This window comes from Pithys albifrons, chromosome Z (genome assembly GCF_047495875.1).
Source record: "Pithys albifrons albifrons isolate INPA30051 chromosome Z, PitAlb_v1, whole genome shotgun sequence".
Taxonomy (NCBI): Eukaryota; Metazoa; Chordata; class Aves; order Passeriformes; family Thamnophilidae; genus Pithys; species Pithys albifrons.
In genome coordinates, this window is record NC_092497.1 from 5189602 (window position 1) to 5214966 (window position 25365).

Genomic DNA, 25365 nt, shown 5'->3' on the forward strand with positions numbered 1-25365 from the left:
ACTCTTATATAAGAAAAATACAGGAGTATAAGGCCACCCTTTGAAGAGAGCCACACATTTATGAAGAGCTAATTACATTGTTGATTATACAAAACAGATTCATTACGAACTCAACATGTGGCATAAAAGTCATTTCAAGAGTGGCCTTATTTCAGCATCAAGCAAACTGAGAAGTGAAAATACTTGCCAAAAAGCCAAGAGTTATAAACATAATCCTCTAGTATGCTACGTCTCAGCAGGTAAGATTAAAAAGACAAAACAGAACACCTCAAGACTGCAACAACAAACATTTTATTAGAGTGAAGAATATATAATCACTGTACAGAAAACATTTCAGAGTTAAAGCATGAAATACTCAACCGCTCACTCACTGTGCATTCTGCATGCTGAGCTTGTTAGTGATGATTTAATTGGCTGCCTGTGGCTGGGTAACTTACCAACACTTAAAAACATTTTTGTAAGCAGGCAAGAAATGATTGTCCTTTCTAAATGGTAACATTGCCCAAGGTGGAATATAAAGGATCATATGATTACATTTAAAACTTACTTGAGGAACAAAGTTGGTGGGAAAGGATGAGATGAGATTGCCATAGTTCTGTGGGGTTTCTGCTGCACTGAGGAACTGGAGCCTCACTGCTGTTCCTTTGTATGTACTTATATTTTAAATAAGAAAATATATTAACAGGTACAAGAATTCACGATCAAATCCAGCCTCTTCCAGTTATCTTTGGCTTCAGAGAAAATTGCTTACTTCGACGTTTGACGTTCCCAAGGATGGTATAAACAATTATTTTCCTTTAAAAAATGGTCGGTTTTAAACCTTTAATGAACAGAGGCTTAAAAAGGTGCTCTACCTTTCTGAGCTCTCAGTTCTCCATATTCCTATATCTGGAGCTTTTGCCTTCCAACACTGCTTAGTGAAGTCCACAAGGGCTGAGACAGTCTCTTTCTTGAGCTTTTCTGTGTTTTCACCACGTGTAGGTAAAAGGCTTATTTTCTCCAATACTAAAAGAAAAAAAAACACAAAGCAAGGAGTTTATTCAACTTGGTTTGCTCTCAAAGAACAAATAAGGCGCAAACTGAATTCTGTGTTTAAGATTATGGTGAAATGCTTAAGGGCAGGTGATTTTCACAACCCTTCAAAGAGAAAAATCAGCATGGAAACAATTCTATCTGCCCCTTGACAAATTATTTCAGTTAATCCACACAATCCTGGTGGTAGATGTTCCCTATTTTATTCTGGGGTCCAATAGGAAATAAAACAGAAACTCTGTCCCGCAATCCATGCATTCTGGGATGCAGCAGCAGTGGGATTGCAGCTTGGAGATACTCTAAAGTCACACAACTTCTACAACTTACTTCAGTAATTGAGTTTGCTCCTAAGCAGACAACAACCAAGCATTAATAAAACTCCAAACTAAATAGCTGCACTTTAGCTAGGACATGCCCCATCCCACAAACTTTCCTAATCACTGCTTAGCATCAGCCCTAAATGCAACTGACTTAATTTGTAAATTTACAAGGGAAATAAAATGTGAAATTAGACACTTCAATTGGAGATTGTTTCCTTCCTCTGCAAAATAAATAATGCTGCTAAAATGAAAATTACTCTCTAGGGAGAAATGGCTATCCAGTCTCCATTAGTATTGACTAAAATTAGTATGCACTTTTTCCTCCTCTTGAGCAGTACTGTACAACACCATTAGCTTATTCTAAATGTTAAATTTATTTACTTTTGAGACAATGGTTTTTTGATAACTGTTAAGCAGACATGTAGTGCATAAAAAGGTCTGTAAAATATCTGATAAAATACCAGATTAGAGATACATTAGAAACTAAACTAAAGGCTTCATAACACAGCTGTAAACTGAACTCAATTTACAATATTGTTACAAAACAACAATACTCAGCTGATTCCAAAACATCCTGAACACTTTATCCATGAGGTTTACTTACTAAAGAGTGACATATAGAATACTGAAACACCATGGTTACTATAATAACCTTATTAAAAAGCTCTTAAGAGCTAAAGCACACTGCACAAATTACTTGTTAGCCTATTTTGGAAGCAGTAAAAGAATAAATACCTATTGATAAACAAAAACCATGTTGAAGAACATTTCAAATTAAATACTGTGTGGCATTAGGCCAAATCTGCTGTTTGGACTTGTGTCCTAACACCTGTGTAGTGTTGGGGTATTTTTTCAGACAACTTATAATACTATTAAGAGCAAGACCACTGGCAATTCAATGCAGAGTTATAAATGAACAAACTGAAAGCTTCAATTGGCCATTGTGTGAGATGATCCCTTTACAGAAATTCAATGACCCATTAATTGTTCATTTGTTTAATGAGGTACAGACTCCATGAAGACTACAGAAGGAAATTCTGAAGATGCCTAAGACAAAGAGGAAAGATAATGATTTTGACAAATGAAGTACTAAGTATCACTAAAAAGTGTCCTATTTCACTTGTAATATAAAAGGAACAGACACAATTTTGATAGGTTGTTTTTTTTTAATACATGAATAGAGCTGAGATTCTTGACTGCTGATTAATTTGTGACTATTCTTTTTGCATCCTACTCACACTTGCAAGCCTCCAGTATCCCTGCAGGGGCAAGCCTGCAAGTGTAACCATTTTTAGAGCACCAAAAAAGACAAGAATTGAAGCTCCAAAACTAGCAGAAGATCACTAGCAGAAGATCCTCATATGGAGTCAAAAGATGCCTTAAGCACTTACAAAGCAACACACTACTCTTTTCATTCTAGGTACCAGAAGCCAAAAGTAGAAAGGAAAGCTGAAAGCAAACAGGTTGGACACTCTGCAGCACCAGGAGGGTTCAGACCTTCAGGAAACACAGCCCCAAAGACCCTGTGCTGGAGTTCACCATGAACCAGCTGGAGAGGTAAAACCTTCGAAATGAGGTAACTGGATCAGGCCTACGTTAGTGGCTGTCACATCTGCCCAAAGTGTAATACACACTGTGAGCTTGCTTTTCAACTCCCAAAAATATGAATGGAAGATGCTGCTGTAGGTATCAGCTTGTTGCTTAGAACACCACTCCTGGGAGTTGGAATCATAGAATGGTTTGAGTTGGAAGACACCTTAAAGATCAACTAGTTCCAACACCCTGCTCTGGGCAGGGACACTTTACATTGAACCAGGGACACTTTACACTGAACCAGGTTGCTCCAAACCCCATCCCATAGAAGCCTGGAGTAACATTATGGGGCATTTTTAAACATTCTGTACAAATCTATCCTGAGATTTTAAAAGCAGTGAAGGCTGTTAAAGAAAAAACAAGCAAGATTGAGTTTGAATGGAGTAAGTAAAGGTCATCCAAATCAAACCTGTAAACTCTGACTTACTAATACAGCTTCACGAGTGCAGTAACAATTATCTGGGAGAGTCTGGCAGTCACCTAAAACCAGTGAAGTAAAAAGACATGCCCTAAAAAAAGTGACTATACATGATTAAAAGAAAGGTCTACACACATATTGGAGGCACTTAAAATTCTGATCTTGAATCTTTGTATGGCTTTTTATTTGAACCCCAAGGTAGATGCCATGCATTTCTCACTTTGTATTGTGAAATTATTGTACTTCATCCTAAGACAAAGAAATAGTGAATGACAAAAAATTTTGCATTATTTTCATTAAATTACACTTCCTTTTGTCACATCACATAAAAGATCACCTTTATTAAAGACATATATACATGGAAGTGACATTTTTGCTTCTTATCCTGCACTATATAGTGCAATTCTTCAAAATAAAACTAAGTTTGAAGAAAACTACGTTAAGATCTTTAGCAAAATGGATAGCCATAAAAACAGTTCTGCTCAATTTATATCAGAATCTGATCAGCCTTTTGAAGAAGGAATCAATTAAAAAAACTGGGATAACGACTGGCTTTTCAGACCAGTTTCATTTTTCCTCTTAATTCCATTTCTTGCCAGGAGTTTAATACTTAAGTCAAACAGTGTAATATCTTAAATCTCTACAAACACAAACCAAATGTCAGACAGTTTTAGGGGAAAAAGAAACACTGTGAATTTGAAGCAGAAATGCTTTTGTGAACACAGTTTTGTTCAACATGAGAATCATATATTTTATTGTCTTACAGTGGCTTGCAGTAAGACAACACAGAGCTGGAGGCAGCACTGCAGGTGGGGTCCCACCAGAGCAGAGCAGAGCAGAGGGGCAGAACCCCCTCCATCACCTGCTGCTCTCCCTGCTTTGGATGCTGCCCAGGCCATGTCATGTCCAGCCTGTCACCCACCAGCACCTCCCCGTCCTTCTCGGCAGGGCTGCTCTCGACCTGTTCATCCCTCAGCCTGGACTGATACCAGAAATTGCCCTGACCTGGGTGACAGACCTTGCCTGTTTGCTAAGGTGCCTCAAAATTTTTTCCAGGACCACTCTGAGCCTGTTCTCCAGTACTGGCAGCTAAAACACAGTTTTACTTTGTAGAAAAATGAACTAAAACATCACAAACAATGAAGTTACATCTTAAACACTTGCAATCTGTCACCTTCCTCAGTTTTTAAACGGACCAACAACTGAGAAGAAGGTATCTCACCTGTGCAAACTTGTGTATCTGCTCCACCACAGCTGCAAAAAGGGCATGGACACTTTCATCAATTAGACTCTGCATATAATGGACAGCTTCTTCATCAGACAGGTCCAAACGAAACTTGTCCTGCACCTGGAACAGGGATGGAAAAGGCCAACATTAATTTGACAATTAAAACATGCACTGTTCTATTTTTGCATACAGTAGCAGACATAGTGATTTCAGCTAAGAAAGTTTCATAGAGAATCTCTCTTTTCCTTGCAAGTTACAGCAGATGGTAGGAAATTTACATGTTACGTAAAACACCTATTTTAAATATTTTCATAAAAAAATAGTGTTTAAATAAGCTAGAAACAGCCCCCTACACCTCATTCCCCCAGTTAAGTAATTTCAAAGCTGAACGCCAGAAAGAGAATTACTTGGACATACAAGTTTAAGCAGAATTGAAATACAATGAGAGAAAGCACTCAACATTCACTAAAGAATGAAATTCCACTTAAGAAAAAACACACAACTTTGCATATTAAATAAAAATTTGGAAGAGTCTGGATGATCCCAATCATTTCTGAAAAGATGTAACACTTCCTTACTCTAAACCTATTTTCAGTGACAGCTTTTGAGAAACTGTAAGGTAATTAAATAAAGAGTACAAAATCAGAGGAAGGGGTGAGAAAATGAACTCTGTCAAAACTGACCTTTGAGTGGTGGGTGCGAAGTTCATTAACTGTGAGTGTACCCACCAGCCACAAACAGCTGGAGATACTCCTACCACTCATACTGTTTTCTCTTTTGACAGCAACACAGATTAACTATTGCTTCGATAACATATTTTGCTCTGCACTTTCAATTCATGTATGGATTAAAAGCTAAATGCACTATAATTAAGAACACAGAAACATTTATACTCCCCTATTTCCATCCTGGCAAAGCCAAGAACATTAATGATTGAGCACTAGATGCCTTTCTGTGACTTCCAGCTAACTCATGGCAGTTTTTCAGAACTGATCCAGATGGCAACATTCCTTAACATATAGAGTTACCTACCCACTCTTAGCTCTGTTAAGCTTGGGTTTATCCCTTTACCCCTTCAAATCGCTTTTGAAGAGCCTAGATCCAAGCACTGCCTAATCAATACTATCCTCTTAAAGTACTAGTTACCTTGCAAAGCAGTGGTGATCACAATACGTAAATTGCCCAGCAAATCCACATTAGTTGCAGAAAATTTATTGCTGCCATCTAGTCATGTGTTTTATTCTCATAAAAGTACATCTCATATGACACGAGCTCTTGTGGAGACCATCATATTCAACTACTTCAGCCTCCTGCATAGTGAACTAGGTAAAATGGTATAAAATAATTTTTTCACCAAGTAGTTACCTTCTGCTTTATCTATTAGAATCTCTTCTATGGTATCTTTCTACTAAGACAGAATGTTTCATATCCTAGGTAAATTGTTTCAATGATTAATTGCCCTACTTAACAATTGTGACTTATTTGCTATCTGAATTTGTCCAATTTTCATCTCAAACACTTGAGCTCATTAAAACTTTTTATATTAAAGAGCTGTCTATCAGAAATCTCCCTCATGTAAGAAAATACCAAATGATTTAAGTTGCTTAACATTTTCGTGTCTGTGGCTGAGGAGATTAACCATAAATAGGATCAAGTCTTTCCTGAACATTTTTCATTCATTCCCTTTTTTTAAGGCATTGATTAAAAAGTGAGCCAAATTATTTCAACTATGCACTCAATAAGGATGAATTTGTGAGATGGTACTGCTTTCTTCTCCTATTTTGTGTTTTCTATGCACCAAGGATACCACATACTTAACCACCCTCTTTATGACAGCAAAACTGCCATAAGACTGCAGTTCAGTAAAACTTTCTGCTCCTTTCAAAGGCAACCCATACCAAAATTGCACCCATCCGAGCTGTAACAAAAAGCCTAAGTTAGCCTGCCAAGTATGGACAGATCATAGGATTGTTTGGTTGGAAAAGAGCTCTAAGATCATAGAATTGCTTCACTCAAAATATCATTACAATATCTGTTACTGATATGTTGGAAGTAAGCATAAATTGAGTTTTTCCTCAACTTCCTCTCAAAAGGAAGTTTGATCAATATGGAAGAATGGATTAAGCTGAAAAAGTTCAAACTTTCAACAAAGTATGTACTGGGGAGAGATTTAGCAGACATTTCAGGCTAATATTACAGAACTTTTATCTTCACAACAAACACGAGAAGGAAGTTTATTATCTCCCACAGATGTAACAGAAGTTTTCAGACAGCCAATGACGCACACAGTACAATCCAACGGAAGTTAATGGACTATTCACACATGCTTGCAATTATGCACAAGCTTAAATACCTCCTCAAATTACAGCACAGATTTCTTTCAGATCTATTTCCATGCTCACAGAAAAGGTGATGTTAATGAGAATTGAGCAAAATTGCTAACTCCAGTTTCAAAAAAAGCTAAAAATCATCGTAACGCTCTTTCACACAACTCCAGTAATCAAACACTTCAGCGATCTTCTAATTTGTTCATGGAAGACCTTCTCAGAATTCCTGCTGTTGGAGATACTAAGATGCAGCTTAATTCTATGGAATTAATGACTAATTAAATCCGCTTCCCACAAACACACTGATACATGTGCAAAGAAATTTACCGATGGTTAGATCTTAAAATCAGTTTGCAGTTAACAGCAGGATCAAATGCTGCTGAGTATTAGATCTTTGCATGAAAGTTCTGCAGCCCTGAATTAGAACTGACCGCTCCAACCTAGATGAGAAGAAACATGGCAAAATTACAAATTACCTCCTGAGCTGCAATGGAGCAACAACAAGATTGATACACACTGACTTCTAGTTCTTGTAGGAAAACTAACAGTACTTCTCACTTGAAATACCTGAGTTCCAGCATAAACAATATATTCTAAAAGCCGGGTTTCTCACAGTGGAGGTCAACTAGAGGGAGATTTTTGCACAGTGTTAAAAACAGGTGAATTTGAGGGGTGGAGTTCCGATGAGTTATACTATTATCTCATTCTACACACTCATGAAGTATGGCTTACTAGGAAGGCATCAAATACATCTCACATGAAGATTTACTTGGAGCTCTCACTTTGATATTTAAATCAACTGCATTGCTTTAGTTTAGTATTGTTATAGAGAAAAGAAATATACTTGATGAATCTGGTTAAACTTTTGCTTTGTTTCCAGAAAAGGAAGTTTTAAACCCCACACCACACACAAACACTATTTTTAAACATTAGTTCTCAATAGCAGAATTTGGAATGTTCAGGGATGAAAAGGTTGAATGAACTAGCAGAGTCCATGAAGGTACTGACATTCAACTTCAAATATTAAAACTGTCCACTTCCTATCCCCCTGCAGAGTGGATATTTTAGTAATAAAGTGTACAACAAGAGAACTGCACAATTACATGAAACTGGGTTACTAGAAATTTTACTATGCTCCAGTTAAATCTGAAGCACCTTGTAAGAAAGCTGTTATTGGTTATCATGATAGAGCTTTTATTTTTCAAAAGACAAATAAAAATTAGAAGGGGAAGAGACCAGGAGGGACAGTTCAGGAGAAAGTACAGAGGAGCGAGGGCAAGTGGAGAAGCATTTAAATATAAATTCCTTCTGGCTGAACTGATGGTGAGGTAAAACAATGCCAATCACCACTTGCAGTGGAATCATACAGAGGATGGGAACTTAGCAAGGTAAGAAATAAAAAGGAAAAAAATATATTTTACAGTAACAAAAAGAAAGAAACTATACTTCACACCATGATTATCCCAGCAAAAATTAACTGAGCTTGGAAGAGTGTAACATCTACCAGAATAATGGAAAACGTTAAGTTTTAATAAACTAAGACTTTCTTTTCACTTCAAGTGTCTTCAAGGAGGACTAGAATGAGTATTGTTTGGAAAAGGTCACCAAATGTGTTTTGTGAAGCTGACTTAATAGAAGACTCTCAGTCAGGTCCCCAGAGCTGTTTAAAGTACAAAAAACAGGATGACAAAAAGAGGATATGAAATACTCAAAAAACCCACTACTCTTTATTTAAAATTGTCATTAAAGGTCTGAGATAATAGCAGGGCAGTGTCTTCATTCCGTTGAAAAATACAAGGATTTTTATTTTCTCTCCAAGTTTACCCTTCTATTTTTGGGGCATTCTTTATTTTTGGAAGTGTGACAGGCTTGAGAGATCACACACAAACCCAGCTGAGTACAGTGTTTGTATGGCTAAGTGCACTGTCTTGTAAAGTTTCAAGATTTTCACTTGGGATTTCTGTTCCTTAACCACAGGGACTGCCTTTACCCTCTCACCAAAGAGCAGATTAGTATAGATTTTTATTTACTGTGTCCTCAAATTTGATCTACTGCACGGTATGTCCCATGGATATCATATTAAACTGAGGAATTTTTCTTTTTCACTAGAAAGCATCTTCTCACTGCTAAAACATTACCTAAATAAATTAGGTATTTAAGGCTCAAGGTTATGACAAACTTTCTAGAAATTGTGTGGAAGTTTTTGTCAACTTCATGACATCATCCAAATCTATACTTATGAACACTCATAGCTATACTTTTCATGGTTACCTTTCATGAAGCAAGTAGTAATGCATTTTAAGGTGACAGAGAAGATGTACATATGAAAATTCTTTCTCAATCATGTTTGGGCTTCAGCTAAATTACAATTCAGACATTCTGAAGACTGGTGGCTGCTCTAGTAATTCTTCCAGCAACATTAAGCAGCATTGCTTGTGTTTTCTATAATTTTATCACACTAGTATGGGATTGCTCATTGTAAAATCCTTGCTTTCAAGAGAAACTTCAATGGCCTTTTCCACTGGGTCATGAAATACACTGGATGTAAGCACCACTAAAACCTCAAACATCAATTTATAGTAAAAAAAAGAAAAGAAAATAATAGTACTTAGTAGTGTTTTCATGATTATTTTTACTGTTTTGCCTTACAGTTATTACCAGCACTCAGCATCCATGTGGCAGAAATTAAGTGCTTTGCTTAACCCTTCTCATAGTCCAGCTCTTTCAGTAAAACACTTCCTTGCTGTCCCTGTTGCTTGCAGTTCAAACAACTTACAGCACAAACTATTCAGATGCTCTATTTGCATGAACTATTTCATTTGAAAGACTATTCCAACAATAGTTTTTATCTTCAAGGGTTCAATTTGAACAAACTGAACTACAGTTTCTAAACAAGCCCATGTAGGTTTCTCTAATTTATTTTTTCTTCAAACTAGAAGGCACTAAAGATGTTAGAGAACATCTCTAAATGGAACTTCTGTGAAAATCAGGGTTTTAGCTGCTACAGTACACAAAGATGATATTGTTCCAGCTCAGAATTTCATCACGCTGGCCAAAAACTTACAATCTAAGTTTGAGAGGGCTATATAAAGCAACAGGAGTATGAGAAACTTGGTTCATGTTGTGATGTTTATTCCAATTTATTTTCATTTTTTTAAGTGAATTAACATACATGAAAAATCAACAGCCCAGAAAGAGAAAAGCTGGGTGTGCAGCTGCAGCATCATTACCCAAATGGACAGAGAGATCCATGTCTGTCGAAGCAAAATAAGCTCTATGGCAATGTGACACTTTTACAAAGGATAAACCTCCCCACAGCAGCAAGAAAATATGACTGCTGAAACAAACAGACTCTAATCAAGCAAAACTGAATTTATTTCTCCTATAAATTTCCTAGTGGAAAATTCCCTGTAGGAAGATTTCCTAGTGCCACCGTTTAACAAATCCTTGTATTTTCAGTCAGGTGAAAAGGGACAGATAATCATTGCCTGAAAAGGCTTGTGAAGCTCCAACTTAGAAGTCCTTTCCATTTCATTAGCCAGGAGACTGAACTCTCAATTATCCACTGACTGACTGTGGAGGACAGAGGAGGAGGAAAGATCAGTAGGAGTTTCACTTTAAGGTGGATGAAAAAAATAAAGGAAAAATTATCTCTGGCTTAGAAACAAACTCGTTTAGAAACTCTTTCTGTACCTCCAGTCACACCTCTGCTTCAGCTTTTATACCTGTAGAATAAAAGTAACTTTACTTTGATATATTTAAGGAACGAAAAATGTCTGCTCCCTCTTCCTGCTAGTTTCCAAACAACTAAACTGATAATTTTCTTAATAAGGGGGATGAGCCCCCATTAGTGATAGCACAGCCTTGGAAACACAGAAGGTGATCTCAGGTTCCAGTCCATAGAAAAATTTCCTCTCTTCTGAATGGTTTGATTTTAGCCCTTCTGTATATATCCAAAGGCACTGTCAGAACTGAATGGGGCTACTTTCAGAGAGCAGCTGCCTCCTCCTTGCTGGGAGCCAGGTATTTGTGCTCCCTGCGCTCACAATAACCTTGCCAGTAATGCAGCATCTTTGCAGAACCTTCTTTAATCAATGGGCATCTGAAACACAGCTCAGGCAATTAGGACACTGTCCTTTAATGCCTACTGAGTCCTTTGTCTGCCAATGAATCACTGGTCCCTGATGTTTTCTCATTTAAAGGTCAAATTTGCTATGAAGGACAGATAGAAACCATCTGGCTTTCCTGTAGTAAAATCAAAAGCTTTTTTTGTTAGGAGGTGACAATGCTGAATCCATTAGCTACATCTGAAGAGTAATGATCTACCTCTTCCACACGCAAAACTGGCTACATAATTGACTCCAGATTTTAGTCATTACTACTTAGAATTTATAGCACTGGCTAGTTTTAAAAAGCCCAACAATTAGCAATTAGCACTGCGGCTGAGCTGGAAACAGAAAAACAAGGAGCATTGGAAGGGAAAAAAAGTGAGTGTGGGAATAACTTCACTGTACTATCAGTTATGCATTGACAGGTCAATATAAAGATTTCAGCTCAGCCTTTTTCCTGAAAACTGAAAAAACGTATGTGAGGAGTGGAAACTTTAAAGGCAATTACCTCAGAGGCCACAGAAAGGGAGAGGCAAACTGGGGAGAATCTTCTGCTACTTTTCAATTTTAATTTCATTTTGTGACATTTTTGAGCCACAGCAGGTTCTCAGAAAAGCCTAAATCAGAGAGTGGCAGTAGGAGATGGTGTCATGAACCGTAAGATGAAACACACTATACTGACAGCTTTCCTTATAAATAGTATGGAGAGGACAAAAGGAGATGAAAGGATCAAAAAGACAACTTTAAGCTCTGCAGCTACGTTTTCTTGGTCAAAAACTGCAAGCTTTTTGCTATGACTCTAAATACCAGGAATCTGAACAGGATTTTTACAGGTTTGATGATGGAGACGACTTTGTGCAGTTGGTAGTACCTGTTTTCAAGATTTTTCTGTGGGGAAAGGTAGTGATCAAAACTGGAGTGAGGTAAGTCACGGGAACAATCTTTTCTTACAAATGAAAGGTAGTAGCCTATATCTCTATACATACTGGTTATACTCCCTGCAAGCAGATAGTTGCTTGAAAGTAACATTTTTTCATGCACTCTCCAAGAATAGTTGTGAAACTTTAAACAGAGCTTTCTTTATTTTCAGGACAATGCTGAGTCACTCATTGTCAGTCCAATTTTAGCTGTGGAGATGCACTGTTAAGGTCAGCACTGACTTAATTTCTGAAAACAAACCTTATGCAATGCTCTAAATCAGCATCTCCAGCTGAAGCCATAGAGATTTTCTGTTTCTATTCATGATAGCAGGAAAAAAATGCCATTTTTCTCTGTATAGAGTTTGCTCTCTTTTGACCAAGAAAATGTTCCTCCACAGAGGACAGGAACAGAGCACCCAGATATGTTTACACCTGTGACACAAACCATGTCAGAGGAGCAATCTATACTTACTTTACACAAAGTTATATATGACGGAAGCTGCTGTTCCAATTTTGGCTTGACTTAATCCTTGTTTCTCCCAAGACTTTTCAAAACTCTTAGATAGAAGCAACACCTGGACAACATGCCTCCAATTAGATTTTAATCTTGATTATACAACTACATCCTGTCACTGAGCAACTTGGGATGTCATGCTGTTAATAATAGTAAACAATTATTTTGGAAAAAAAATATTTTGGAAAAAAAGATAAAGAAGCTGCCTTCCCTTTTGTTTCTCAGGTTAGTAGTAATATTCCTTGAGAATACTTTCTCAGATTTTACCAAAAAGTCTCATTTAGCACAGCAGTCTGAAAGTCTTTAAGGGAAAAAAAATGAAATCATAACTCAGATCATCCATTGTCTCATTGAAGAGGAAATATTCTCTATAAGTTTCTTTATGATCTTATTACTTGGTTTCCTTACTTGTCTGAGCACAAGAAAGTCCAAAGATTGTTGACTTTCAACCATCTTCTCTTAACTACTCTACCTATGAAACATCTCATAATAATACACCTATATATACACACCATAGGAGGAAACGACAAGAGAGAGTACAAGAAATCAAGACATGGAAAATGCCAATAGTATTCTTTATTGTTTTTCAATTTATTTTACTCCAGGCATCACTACCACACAATAGATGCAATTTTTATTTTTATTTAGAATATGTATGTGATTACTGAGTACCACCTTCATTCTGGCTCTAAGATCTCAGCAGAAAATTCAGAAAAGGGGAACATAAAAAATATTTCACTTCCAAAGGCAGCTTTACTTGCCAGCATGTTTTTGCATTTGACTGTGTTTTTCATGAGCAAGCAAATACTTTCTTGAACATAAAGCACCTCCCTGCCTACTGGGAGTGAGTATGACACATGATGTCTCTTTGCGAAGATAAAGATTACACAGGAATTTGATCTACCATCTAACACAGCACTGCTTTCACTTTGAGGAAGGAAAATTGTGATAATTAAAGAAAAGTCTTCCTTTACATAACATTTAGAGTAATTTATGCCTATTTAATAACAGCAGTATAGTATACCTGCTGAAAGTCCATTATCAAAGACCATTATGCCAGACATATTGTTCAACAAAATAATTGCAGTATAGATATATATAAATATATATATAAACATATATAAGCATCATAATATATATATACACACAGTACTTCAATAAGCATTTCTTTAAGAAAAAATAATTTTTTTTTACCGTATCATTTTCCTTGCAGTTTAATTATAAAATTAGTATTCTGATGAATCTCAAACTTCAGATAAAGGTAACCTATCTAGTTACCTCAGTGACCTGATGTCCTCGTTACCAGCAGCCAGGACCAGTTTGTCACTGTAGGTGTGTAACCAAAACTGTCTATTCTACACCCTCCATATCATTTCTCATGTTAATAATGATCATTTGCAGCAGCTGCCCAGAGCACACCTGACCCCTCACACTACAAACTGGGTGTTAGAGAATCCTGGGAGACAGTGGAGTGTTTCTTTGTTTTCACACCTATGTGTCATAACTCCCCTCCACGGAGGCATCACCATGTTAACACCCAGCCTGAGGGGTCATGTCTGCTAATGGGCAATCAAAGATTTCAAAAATATCCCATGACCCAGAGTAAATCACTCATTGTGAAACTCTTCAACCTGTGAGAAGGTACTGGGCATTCCCATCCGAACCAGAGCATATAAAATCCTCAGGTTTTGGGACTTGGGGTACCACTAATTGGATCCAGAGGAGGACCAGAATCTCAACAGGACTGTGACAGCCACTCTCGACCAGAGTGTCACCATCATCCTCATACACAGGTTTTCCTTTCTTTTTACTTTGTGCTGGGGGGGACCACGTGGCTGGCCCACCATTCTGTTTATGCTCCAGGGTGCCAGGTTATACCTCTGGCTTTTTGTGGGTTAAAACCAATTTCACTTTGTATCACTGTATTTATTGTAATCTTTTTAGTAAATTTTAACTCCGACTTGTAATCTCTTTTCAGATGGGTTCATTTCTCCCACCAGCTTACCTCTAAACCCGCACACTTGGCTTCAGCTGTGAGAGCAGAACCTCAGTGGCTCCAGCCCTCTAAAGCCAAAGGAGGGCTCTGCAAAAAGGACAATGAGTGATACTGCAGCATCAGTGAGGAAAATGCTGTCTGTGAACTTCCACCTACACTGTTTACCAGGACACTGTCTTAGATACAGAAACATTTGTAATCTCCACCTTTGTCTTTCATGAAAGTGATACCGTGGTTGAAATGGCTATTGACTTGTCTCACACATCAAAGGTAATTTAATTTTGCAGGTCAGTCCAAAATGGATCTTTACGTAATTTGAGTCTGTTGATGTATATATGGATTTTTTGTTAAAGCTTTAAGGAAAAAATAAAAATCAACTGAGATGGTGAAAGCATTTACTCAATTTTCGTACAACAAGGTACAGTATTACCTTGTTAAATGACTGAACAAACGTGCCACTCAACCCAAGAGATGCAAGACAACTTGTTCCTCTTTTATATTAGTACTAACAAAGCTTGTAACTGATCTGAGATGGGCTAATGGGTATTGAATACCCAAAGCAAGTTTTCTAACACATTATTTAAAAACAAAACAACAGTGACCTAGTCATTATCTAATGGGTTGATTCTGATCCTGGCCTGTTTACAGCTGTTTTCTGGGTTTTTTTGTGTTGGTGGTTTTTTTGTTTTGTTCGTTTGGTGTTGTTTTGCTTAATTAAACAAAAAACTGAAAACTGAACAAAACAATTATTGTCATGTGAGCTTTCCACATTATCATATGCATCCAGTAGGTAGTAATATCAACAATTGCTTTATGGAAGGCTCCTCTGTTCACCTCAGCTTTAGGGGTGCCACGATCCTGTGTTATTTTTGCACAAATTTAAGGAGTATATTCAAAGGCTAATTTTGAACCAAAAAGGCTACACCTGAACTGCTAACAGGCTTCAAAAATAGCTGAGGAGTCAGGAAAATAAAGGAAACTTTTTATAAAATATTAATATTTGAGAAAACTGAACAATTTGGCTATCTTTTTGATAATACCTTACTGTGTGGGTTTTCTTTTGTCAAGCACACTGTAAATTAACTTGGAGAACTTGTGAAAGTAGGATCTTTTCTTCTCAAAACATTCCAAAGTGATTTGCATTCCGTGTCAGAAACACTTGCCTTACTTCTTCAGTTCTAGCTGTAAGATATTTTAAAGCCTCTGTGATCAGACAGCCTTGAACCTACCATGGAGGTGAAAGTCACAATTCACCAAGGTGCAGTCACTGTCAGAGCTAAGAATCCCAGTAACTAATTGCTGCATTTGATCTAATAACAGTCTGTCATATAAAAACTGTGCTTTTCATGCAAAGAAGGCACTATTATTTACACTTCCCAATGGAATTCAGACGTAACCACATGGATCTAACTCACGGCTCTTAAAAATTCCTTTTAGATCGTTCTTCCTTCCATGATCTCCAAATGCACACAATACCATCATGTTTTACATAATCTTAACTACTGTATATCAGTGAACTGTAACATACTTCTTAGCTCCAGAAAAGACTTGCTGGCTTTCAATTGTATATCATTATTTGTTATTTCAAGAAAATTATATGGGAAATTTACAAAGAATAAAAGTTTTTTACGTGTCTGAAATGCTCAAATGTTGCAATATTAAAACAATCCTTTACAAGTGTTTTACAGAACCTGACAATGTACTATCTTGGACAGCACTTCTAGAGAGGTTACTAGCATAAAATGCAAAACTAGGATACTGCATGCTAACTAGCAGGAAGTAATTGGAAATTCTGTTTGATACAAAAATACCAGAGCATTTGAGGATGGACACTGTCACATGAGCAACATGGTCTAGTGGAAGGTGTCCCTGCCATTGCAGGGGGTTGGAATGAGATGAATTTTAAGGTCCCTTCCAACCCAAACCATTTTGAGATTCTGTAATCAAACAAAGGGAACTCTGAACACACCAACACTTCTGGAATTCAGTGAAAGCATCTGTTTGGTCTCTGGATGACTGTTTAAGTCAACAACAAACTTTCTCAAAAATTAGTCTCTGCTCTAGCTGTAGTTGACTTCAAATTTTCCTAGGATTGATGGTGCATCTGTTTGTAGACTTTGCAGTCTTAAAGAGCTTCCTCTCTTTACTGTACCAAACATTTTTCTAGGGGGTACCCAGAATCAAACATGTCTTCTTTATAAAAATGAAATTCATAGACAGGAGTTACATACTGTTAGGAAGGTCTGTAACCTACTCAATCTTTGTAGGGCATTTAGGGACAAAGAAGAGGTTCAAATACTGATATAGAAAAAGAATTAGCTGTCAGAAAACCATCAAGTAAAGGGAAGGCTGTCATCTTTACCACAAAATACAGCACTTGTGGCTAGCTCAGGCTTCCTGGAAATGAAACTCAATAGCTACATGAACTCTTTCAATTTGGAACCAAGAAACTCTGAACAGAAATGCTCAGATTCTTGAAGGCAAAAGAAGTTTGTTTGAGTCACAATTTAGTTTTCTTTAGGGAAATAATATTATAACATTAAAGTTTCTGAATCTCTGCTTTCATAACTTATTGAAAACACTGAAGAACAGCCTATTTTGGAGAAAATCCACCATTAGAATAAAATGACACTGAACTAATTTCCATTGGATAAGAGGCTCCACAGAGTCTTTGGTGGAATTAAAACAGATACCCTGTCACTGTAAATCAGGTTATAAAAGAGCCAACATTTGTCTAGAATGTAAATGTAATGAAATCTAGATGAACAGGGATCCAGTATTTTTCAAGTCAACTGTTGCTCAAACACCAAATGGAGAAGAATGACTCAAGCTGGAGTGGAGGGACCAAGTTGTAATTATGGGACACCAGTCTGTTTTCACAACACACAACAATTTCTTGCTGACGAAGATACACCAGCTTACTGGTTTCAAACCTTCAGCAGACCACTTTTGTATCTAGCAGCAAACTAGTGTTATAAACCATCCATAACTTAGAGGATTCTCAACTGGATGGAACAACCTTTCATGATATAGTCAGTATTGATTCCTTCAGTTATCAAAAATTTGGTAAGATGGGAACACTATTCTTACCTAAAATACTCCTTGGAATGGAGTGGTGGGGCAGATTGCACTATTGCATGGATGATAGGAAGCCATTCTGAATTTAAGGGCAGGTGCTAAGTAGTGTCAAAGTATACTCTCCTAACTTTCACTTCAGTGATTCTGGAAACGGATCAAAACTTCCTGAACAGGAGCAGGCATTTTCAGGTCAGATACAACTAAATCAGAAGTGACTGAAAATTTCAGAATGAAATGACAATAAGGAAAGCTTTCCATTTACCTTTTTCACAGTCTTGTCAGGTTCAAGAGCAATATCTGGAATGTTGGCATCCACCATGAGGGAAAATAAGTTCAAGATCAAATTGGAATACCTAGAAGAAGAGCAAATGAGGTAAAACACTTTGTGAACTGTACAAAGGTCATTTTGTAAACAACTTAAGAACTTATCATCTTAACAGTGATTTGGTAAGACTTCAGAGATCCATTTGTAACATGTAGTTGGGTGTATTTATGCTAGGAACATAAGATACTGACATTAGCCATCAAAGTTTAACACTCAAACTTTCTCATACAGCCAAAACTGAATAAATAGCCCTGATTTTGTTATAATTTTCTAAAATTGTCAGAACAGTCACTTAGAGACACGACAAATATAAACCATGATTTCATACACTGTAAGATTTAATGCCATTTTCTACCTCAAGTAGGACAAACAAATCCCAGAATATTGATTCAAAGGTTATTTTTTATTAAAAAGTGATACAGCAGAATGATATGAATTAGCATTCAAAGAGCCGAACTCTTCATAATTGCAAAACATGATTTTTCAAGTCACTGTGAGTGCTTTGACATAACAAGTTAAATATTTAACCAGACCCAAGTCTGCAGTTGCTCAGTTGAGCTCCAGTAACATGGGGTAGCATTCTACACTTACGAAGTACACATGTCATCTGTAACGATTGAAAAAGACAAGACAGAGAACAGTTTTCAGCTTTGAAATGGTGTTGGAAGCACTCAGGACAATTTTTTTTTAAAGAACACCATTTTGTCCTTGCAAGAAATTAGCTGTAAGTTGCTTTCTGAAAGGATAATTTTCAAGCTGTTCAACATAAAATGAAACTCCCCTTCCTCTGCTAAGAAATCTACTTCCCTTTAAGAGAAAACATATGTAACAGACTTCAAAATTTGAAATACTGCTTTGCTAAGAGCAACAGGAGCACCACAGATAGAAAATGAATTCTTAGCAGCAAAAAATGTTTATTAGGAAGCTGCTGAACATATATAAGCTGACAATTTTAAGTATAACGTATTTTAACTACACAAAAGGATTTCTTCATGGGCATATTTTACAAAGTAAATACTGCTCAACAAAACTTATGTTTAGACTAGTGTAATTCCATCAAAAACTCTTGACACTAAATTATTATCTGGTAACTAACATATTCCAATATAAGATTTAAAGCTTCATAACACAAGCATTTCAAATAAACTGTTGGGCCAGAAATCTTTAGTGTCCCATCTGTTTCACCTGTTCTGCTTCACTTTCCCAGGGGCCAGAGTCAGAAAAACTATTTTTATCACAAGTTAAAAGAAAAAAGGAAAAGTTACTCCACCATTTTGGTTCAGATCTGGGTACGGAATCTGGCAGTCAAGTTGCTTTGCTGCCATGAACTGCCATCTCAGATTTTTATGACTTGTTTCTTTTTTCCCCTACTTGCCTGAAACAAACCAATCTCATTTTAAACATGCTTAAATCTTATAGTCATGTGCTCTTAAGTCTCTTCCTTGGTTACTGGTAGCTCCCATCAGTAATCAAAGTTTTGCCTTTGAACTGACCCAGTGTCCAAAGTCTCAGAGTCTCTTTTGCTCTTGAACCATGTAAAGGACAAGAGCTTATGACCACTACAGGTTATTTATTTATGCAATGGAGGCTTGTAAAAAAGATCTTAAAGGTCTAGTCATCTTTGCCAAGTGTCCATTAAGAGATGGTTCTGTTCCACAAAATGAAGTCTTTTGGTTCTCAAAGCATAAGAACTTGAAGAACCACCTGAAGAACTTCATTGAGAAAAAAAAAAAAAGGTATTTTTCGGGGGAGTACTGAGTAGGAAAAAAACCCCAAATTAAGAAAGAGTTGCTCACTGTATTATCTGCAGGTCTCTCCTCTGCCCCTCACCCCAATATTTCTCTACCTCAGTAGTCCACTGTCATCCTTCTTACAGGCTACATCTTTGGCAAATATGCCATAAGGTCCACAACCAGTGAACTGAAAGCCCAAACTCATCCTTAGAGGAAACATTTTGCTGACTCACCTGAGCTAGGAGGCTGATCTGTAAAAAACAAACACCTTTGTCAAGAAGTGATATCACTTATCTTGGACATCTATGTTACAAAGGCCTGAAATATCAAGGAAGAAATGTACAACAAACAAATGCTCAAATTCTCACTGCTATGTTTTCTGAGAACAGCAACTTTTGTTTTTAAGTGCTTAATATCTCAAATAAATGGTTGATTCTAAGCATTCCTTTATTTTTTCAACGATTACTTGGGCCCTTTGCACACAGATGTCCTAAACCAACCAAATATTTAGGCTGTTGACATTGCAAATACTCTACCAAATTGGAAGCTACAAGACAAAGGGAGGACAGGAAAGTATACAGTCGCAGACAAAGGCCCTGTTTACCTGGTTGGTCAAAAAAGTAGAAAGCATCTCCCCAACTTGTCCACAGAAGCCCTCAAACTAACAAAAACAGATAATAATGATCATATGCCAAAGCACTTACAACCTGGAACAACAAACAAAAATATTGCTTTGTTTGTAACTTTTAAATTCCTTGTGTTTGTTGTCACTATGCAACACCCATTCCAGCAGGAATCCTAAAACACCAAGATAAAGTACTTGAAATATGTAGAGAACTGGTTACATCATCATACCTCAGAGAAATAAAGAACGAAACCGAAACACAAACTGGGGGAGATGACAGAGTTTGCATTTTGTCTTAGCAATCAGAGGTTATGATTTCACAGTACTTGGCCAGAAGATGTATCTGTGAGTGGGTTTCTGCCAACATACAGAACTGTTAGAACTAAGCCATTCCACATCCAATTATTCTTTTTTCCAATAAGCAAGGAATCTCAATAATTTTTAGTTCTAGCTGCTTAAAGTAACAGATAGAGTAATTCTAATATTATCCTACACCACCTTTGTTGAAAGCCTTAAAGATATTTATCCAGAACCATTTAAAAATATTTCCCTATTAAACTGAACAAATATTGGAGAGACTATAATTAGAACTACAATCCCAGCCATTAAAAATGAAACCATCTTGATTTACAGTTTCAGTTGTATACTCAAATTACTGCTATACTCCACACTTAATAATGATCTTTGTAGCTAATCATTTCATAACTTAATAAATAATCCTTCACTCACACAACAGACTTTTCCATTGAAACAGCTATGTTTGAACAATAAAAACAACTCAAGTATATCACAAATAAGAAACACAGTATTATGAAACTGCTTTAAGCAAAATTCAGAATTTGGAATATGCATTAGCCTCTCTGACTGTTCTCTGAAGCCACAAATATTGTTTGCTGATAACATGGTTTGTTTCAAGTTTTTTAACTGCTTTTAACCCATTAATAATGTCAGTTCTTAAACCAACTCCTTACTCTTTCTAGCAAGTGGAGAACCAAATGCAGCATTTTATTTTGTATCACTGTCTGCTTTTCATATTACATTGTATTTTTCACATATGCCTTCTGTATTACCATTTTTTTCCACATATTTGAAGGTTTACGTTATGTCATCCTGATATGAAGTCAGATTATTTCATTTCTATTGAAGATGTGCCAAATCAAATTCTTGGACAGACCAAGAGTGCTAACCTGTGTGCTTTTGTAACTGCAAAAGAATGAATATGATTCTGAATTAAAGGACAGATCTCTTGGTCCATGGATACAGAGTCTAAGGACGTTTTAGCTGCCACAGTTCTGAGTGTCTAAGAAAATTTCTAACATACTTGGACTGTCATTAGAAGCAGACAAATTTTGTCCCACAGGACCTGAACCCAAAGCATATGTGTGTGTCAGCTTCAAGACAAATAATTTGATCATCACTAACCTAAACTGGAGGAAGATAAAGCAGCAGATGAGTAATGACTTAAGAGTTAAAATGACAGTTACTTGATCATCAATAACCAGAGCAAAAGACGCTTAAGGGCAAAAACATACCCAAAAAGAGAATATAGTTTGATACCCCACGAGTTATGACATAAATCTATTTAAGTTATTAAACGAGCAAAACTGAGGTATTTAGCATCATTCTGAGATTAGCTCAGTTAAGAGCTAAGTTAAGATTTGGTTGTAATAACACCAAGGTCATGGGTTCAATCCCCTATGTGGGCTATTGACTTAAGAGTTGGACTCGATGATCCTTGTGGGTCCCTTCCAACTCAGAACAGTCTGTGATTCTGTGAACTTGAACAATTACATTCAAGTTCCACATTACAACCGGGCTGAGATGATTTCAATGCTTTGTTTCATACAAAATTCTTGTGTTTGCATTCACGCTTTAATCAAGTTTTGAATTTTCCACAGAAACATTTCCGTGACTGATTTCCTCCTCTTCCCTCCTGCCATACAGTGGCTCTAAGGAAGGTCAGCACAAAGCTGGCGCAGTTACCTGCGGAGATGCAGAAAGGCCGTGTAGCACTGCTTGCGGAACTCCTGGTACTGCTCACTCTGTGTGCCCCCCATGCCTTCCACCATCTCCTTGTTCAGCTTCATCGGGGGCGGCAGCGGCTTGGGGTCCCGGCCCAAAATGTAACCAAAGTCAATGTGGAACAGTTTACCTGCAGAAGGAGGAAAGGCAAACACTTCACATAGTGTAAGTTCTTGACACAAACCTCAGAATAACAGAATCTTTATGATGCCTAAGGATTTAGTGTGTTTTTGTAGATTTTTAGAACCACATAAGTTGCATAGATTCTTCTAGGTTGCTCACATCCTAAAGTCAGTTACTAAAGCTCTTTCCCACAAAATAGTAAGTTTTCTTATGCTCTGCCAAGGCCATGGTGTTTGAGAAAAGCCACTCATCGATAGGAAGAAAACAAAACATAAGAAGTAGTCCTAGAGGTCCTTGAAGATCTCCAGGCGGCAGTCCTGAAGACCCCCATAGGTGGGGCACAGAGGGAAATGAAGATCATGCTTGGTTGTTAATATCTTATATGTGAATTACTAGAGAAGTTATAAAAGTTGTAACATTCCTGGTCACAGGGTCGCAGACCTTCTGGTGTGCACCTTGGAAGCTTCTAATAAAGGTAACTTGTAAATCTTTCTCCCTTAAAACTGTTTTCAAGTGTATTTTCATAGGAATAGGCAACACTTAAGTGCAATCTCTGGAGGTAGTAAGCAGCTCTCAGAAAATAAAATTCACTGTTTTTTGTAAGGTTTAAAACATTGGGGTTTTTTATCTTCAGCTGTTGACTTGAAATCATGGTTTTAAAGAAGTAAAGCAGATTTCAAATTCACTAGCAGTACTAACAAACAAGATCCCTTTTTCTGCTTTTTTGATTTTTAAGAAGACAGAAGATATATTTAATAAGAATTTTTATTCTGTAACAAGAACTTTTATTCTCTAACAATTGACTTTTCATTGTGAATAGCTCATTATATCCTAACACAGATATTATTCCTGATATGCATCTTAAGGATGGGGCAAAACAGAGCAACTTACGAACTGTTTTTTTTGGTCAATCCAAAGTTGTCTGGTTTTTTTGGTTTGTTGATTTTGGGGTTTTTGTTTTTGGTTGTTTTTTTTTAACATTACTCATTTGAAATTTGTCAGGCTCAGGTAAGGCAATACTTAAAAAATAGCCTTGTCTAGTAATCACAGCTGAAAAACAGTCTACCAGAGAATGAGCATTTTGTTTGGGCAGGCTTAGAGAAAGATTTTTAGTTTTGGAGTGTCACAAAATTTGCGGAGTTTGTATTTCACAGCTTCTTAAAGTTATGTAACATGGTAGGCAAGAAGCACCCAAACTTTCTCAACTGAATTTAAAAGATAACTCTAGGAAACCTTCACTTCACAGAATCACAGAATGGGTCACATTGGAAGGGATCTCTGGAGGACACCTAGTCCAGCCTCCTGGTTGAGCAGGGCTACTCAGAGTCATCTGCCTTAACCAAGACCAGCTCCAGGCAGTTTCCAGACACCCCCAGGGATGGAGTCTACAACCTGTACCAGTCACCTCACTGTAATCATTCTTACTCATATCACGGTATTTATATACAGTTATAAGCCATCTGCCCAACAAATTAGACCACGTGTGATCTTTGTGTAACACCACCTCTTCCAAAGGTTTTGAACTTCCATGTTTTATAAAACAATTACATGTCCTTCAACATACAGTGGGTCACGCACTTTTATCTCTTAGACCATAATGTTTTACCATGACCCAACTTCTTCAGATTTATTATATCTTAATTTAAAGGGCTCTTAATTATCAGACATGCCTATAAATTACAGACAAAACTGGACCTCTAGCTCTGGTTCATTACTTTTCCCAAATGACTCTAAATCATATGGGTGATATTTTATTTCTTTTTAATTTCACTCATGAGTTACACAAAAAACAGGAGTTATTTATGACAACAGGTGAAACTGATTTCACCCTTTGAGATTCTTACATTCTTGTAGGGCTGGACACAAAAGGCCTTGGACTTCTAATATTTAGATACTGAAATCTTTAGACATTTCTTTAAACATTTGAGTTCCTTACAAAAATGGGGTATTTTAGGTATCTGAGAAAACAAAACATAACAACTCAGGAAACTCCTTGAGACCACAGATAAAAATGGATGAAATTCCTGTTCTGAGGCTTGAAGGAGCACTGTAGGCACCTCCACAGAGTCCAGGATACAGAGCTCCAGAGGGATATTTCTGATCTTGAAAGTGGCTCTTCAAAGTCTAAAAGACTTCTTTCCAGGGAGCAGAAAAATTTCTGCTGAAAAGGCTTCCTACAGAGAACTTCTTACGTTAAAAACAGGGCCCTAGTAATGCTACAATGCCCTAATAAAACTTCCATTTAAATACATTAACAGTAAGAAGCTTCCAGGAATAAGCAATAATGCAGCATGCACATATAAAATTATTTCATTCAAAACCTTTTAAAAACAATACTGTTGGGTACTTTTAAGCTTGCCTTTTAAAAAATTTATTTATTTTATGAGTTTGACTACATTTTTCTACTGAACACCTGTGTTTTTTAACATAAGGAATAAAGAGGACAGGCCCTTGGAGACCTCAAGGAAATGGCATGAAACATGGAAAGTTTCCCTGACTAGCAGTCAGGGCATCAGGGATTTCAGAGTCCATCTGAGTTCCTTTCAGCCTTGAGAGTGATCTTTGATTAAGTGAAGCATGGACCTGTAGAGACTAAAAATTGATATCTGGTGCTTCCAACAGCCAATAACACCTGACTGCAGCTGGAAAGGCTGATTTGTCCATCACTTTTACTGCTAATACCTGGATTTTAGTACAGGAGAAAGTTCCCATACAGCAGCACAGAAATTGTTTCATTTCCCTAGGGTACTGTCAGGAAAAACTGAAAACCAGTACAGAACTCTGCAAACCTTAAACAAAATGCAGAAGACAAAACAAATTAGATGCAATTACTGAAATAAAGTAAGTCTGATGGCAATTGTCTTTTAATGGTAAACAAGCCTTACAAATTATTTCAAACTACTCTGTTCCCACTGTTGGAGGGGAAAAAATAACCCACAAAACACAAAAAACACCAATGTTTGTATTTCAGTAATTTTCCTGTAGCTCCCAAGTGCCACTAT

General features: G+C 37.0%; 1 protein-coding gene across 2 annotated transcripts in view; it reads right to left on the reverse strand.

Moving 5' to 3' along the window:
- Positions 1-272: 272 nt before the first annotated feature.
- The window catches only part of PIK3C3 (phosphatidylinositol 3-kinase catalytic subunit type 3), a 69579-nt gene continuing 44486 nt past the window's right edge, over positions 273-25365 (reverse strand). The window contains exons 22-25 of one of the 2 annotated variants that reach the window (XM_071580841.1): positions 22202-22370; positions 17798-17888; positions 4586-4711; positions 273-1005 (exon numbers count right to left, since the gene is read on the reverse strand). In XM_071580841.1, the coding sequence (XP_071436942.1) occupies positions 991-1005; positions 4586-4711; positions 17798-17888; positions 22202-22370 (401 nt within the window). In that variant the 3' untranslated portion in view covers positions 273-990. Of the gene's footprint in view, positions 1006-4585; positions 4712-14465; positions 14545-17797; positions 17889-22201; positions 22371-25365 lie in introns of those variants that run through there. The other variant, XM_071580842.1, reaches the window with a different exon arrangement.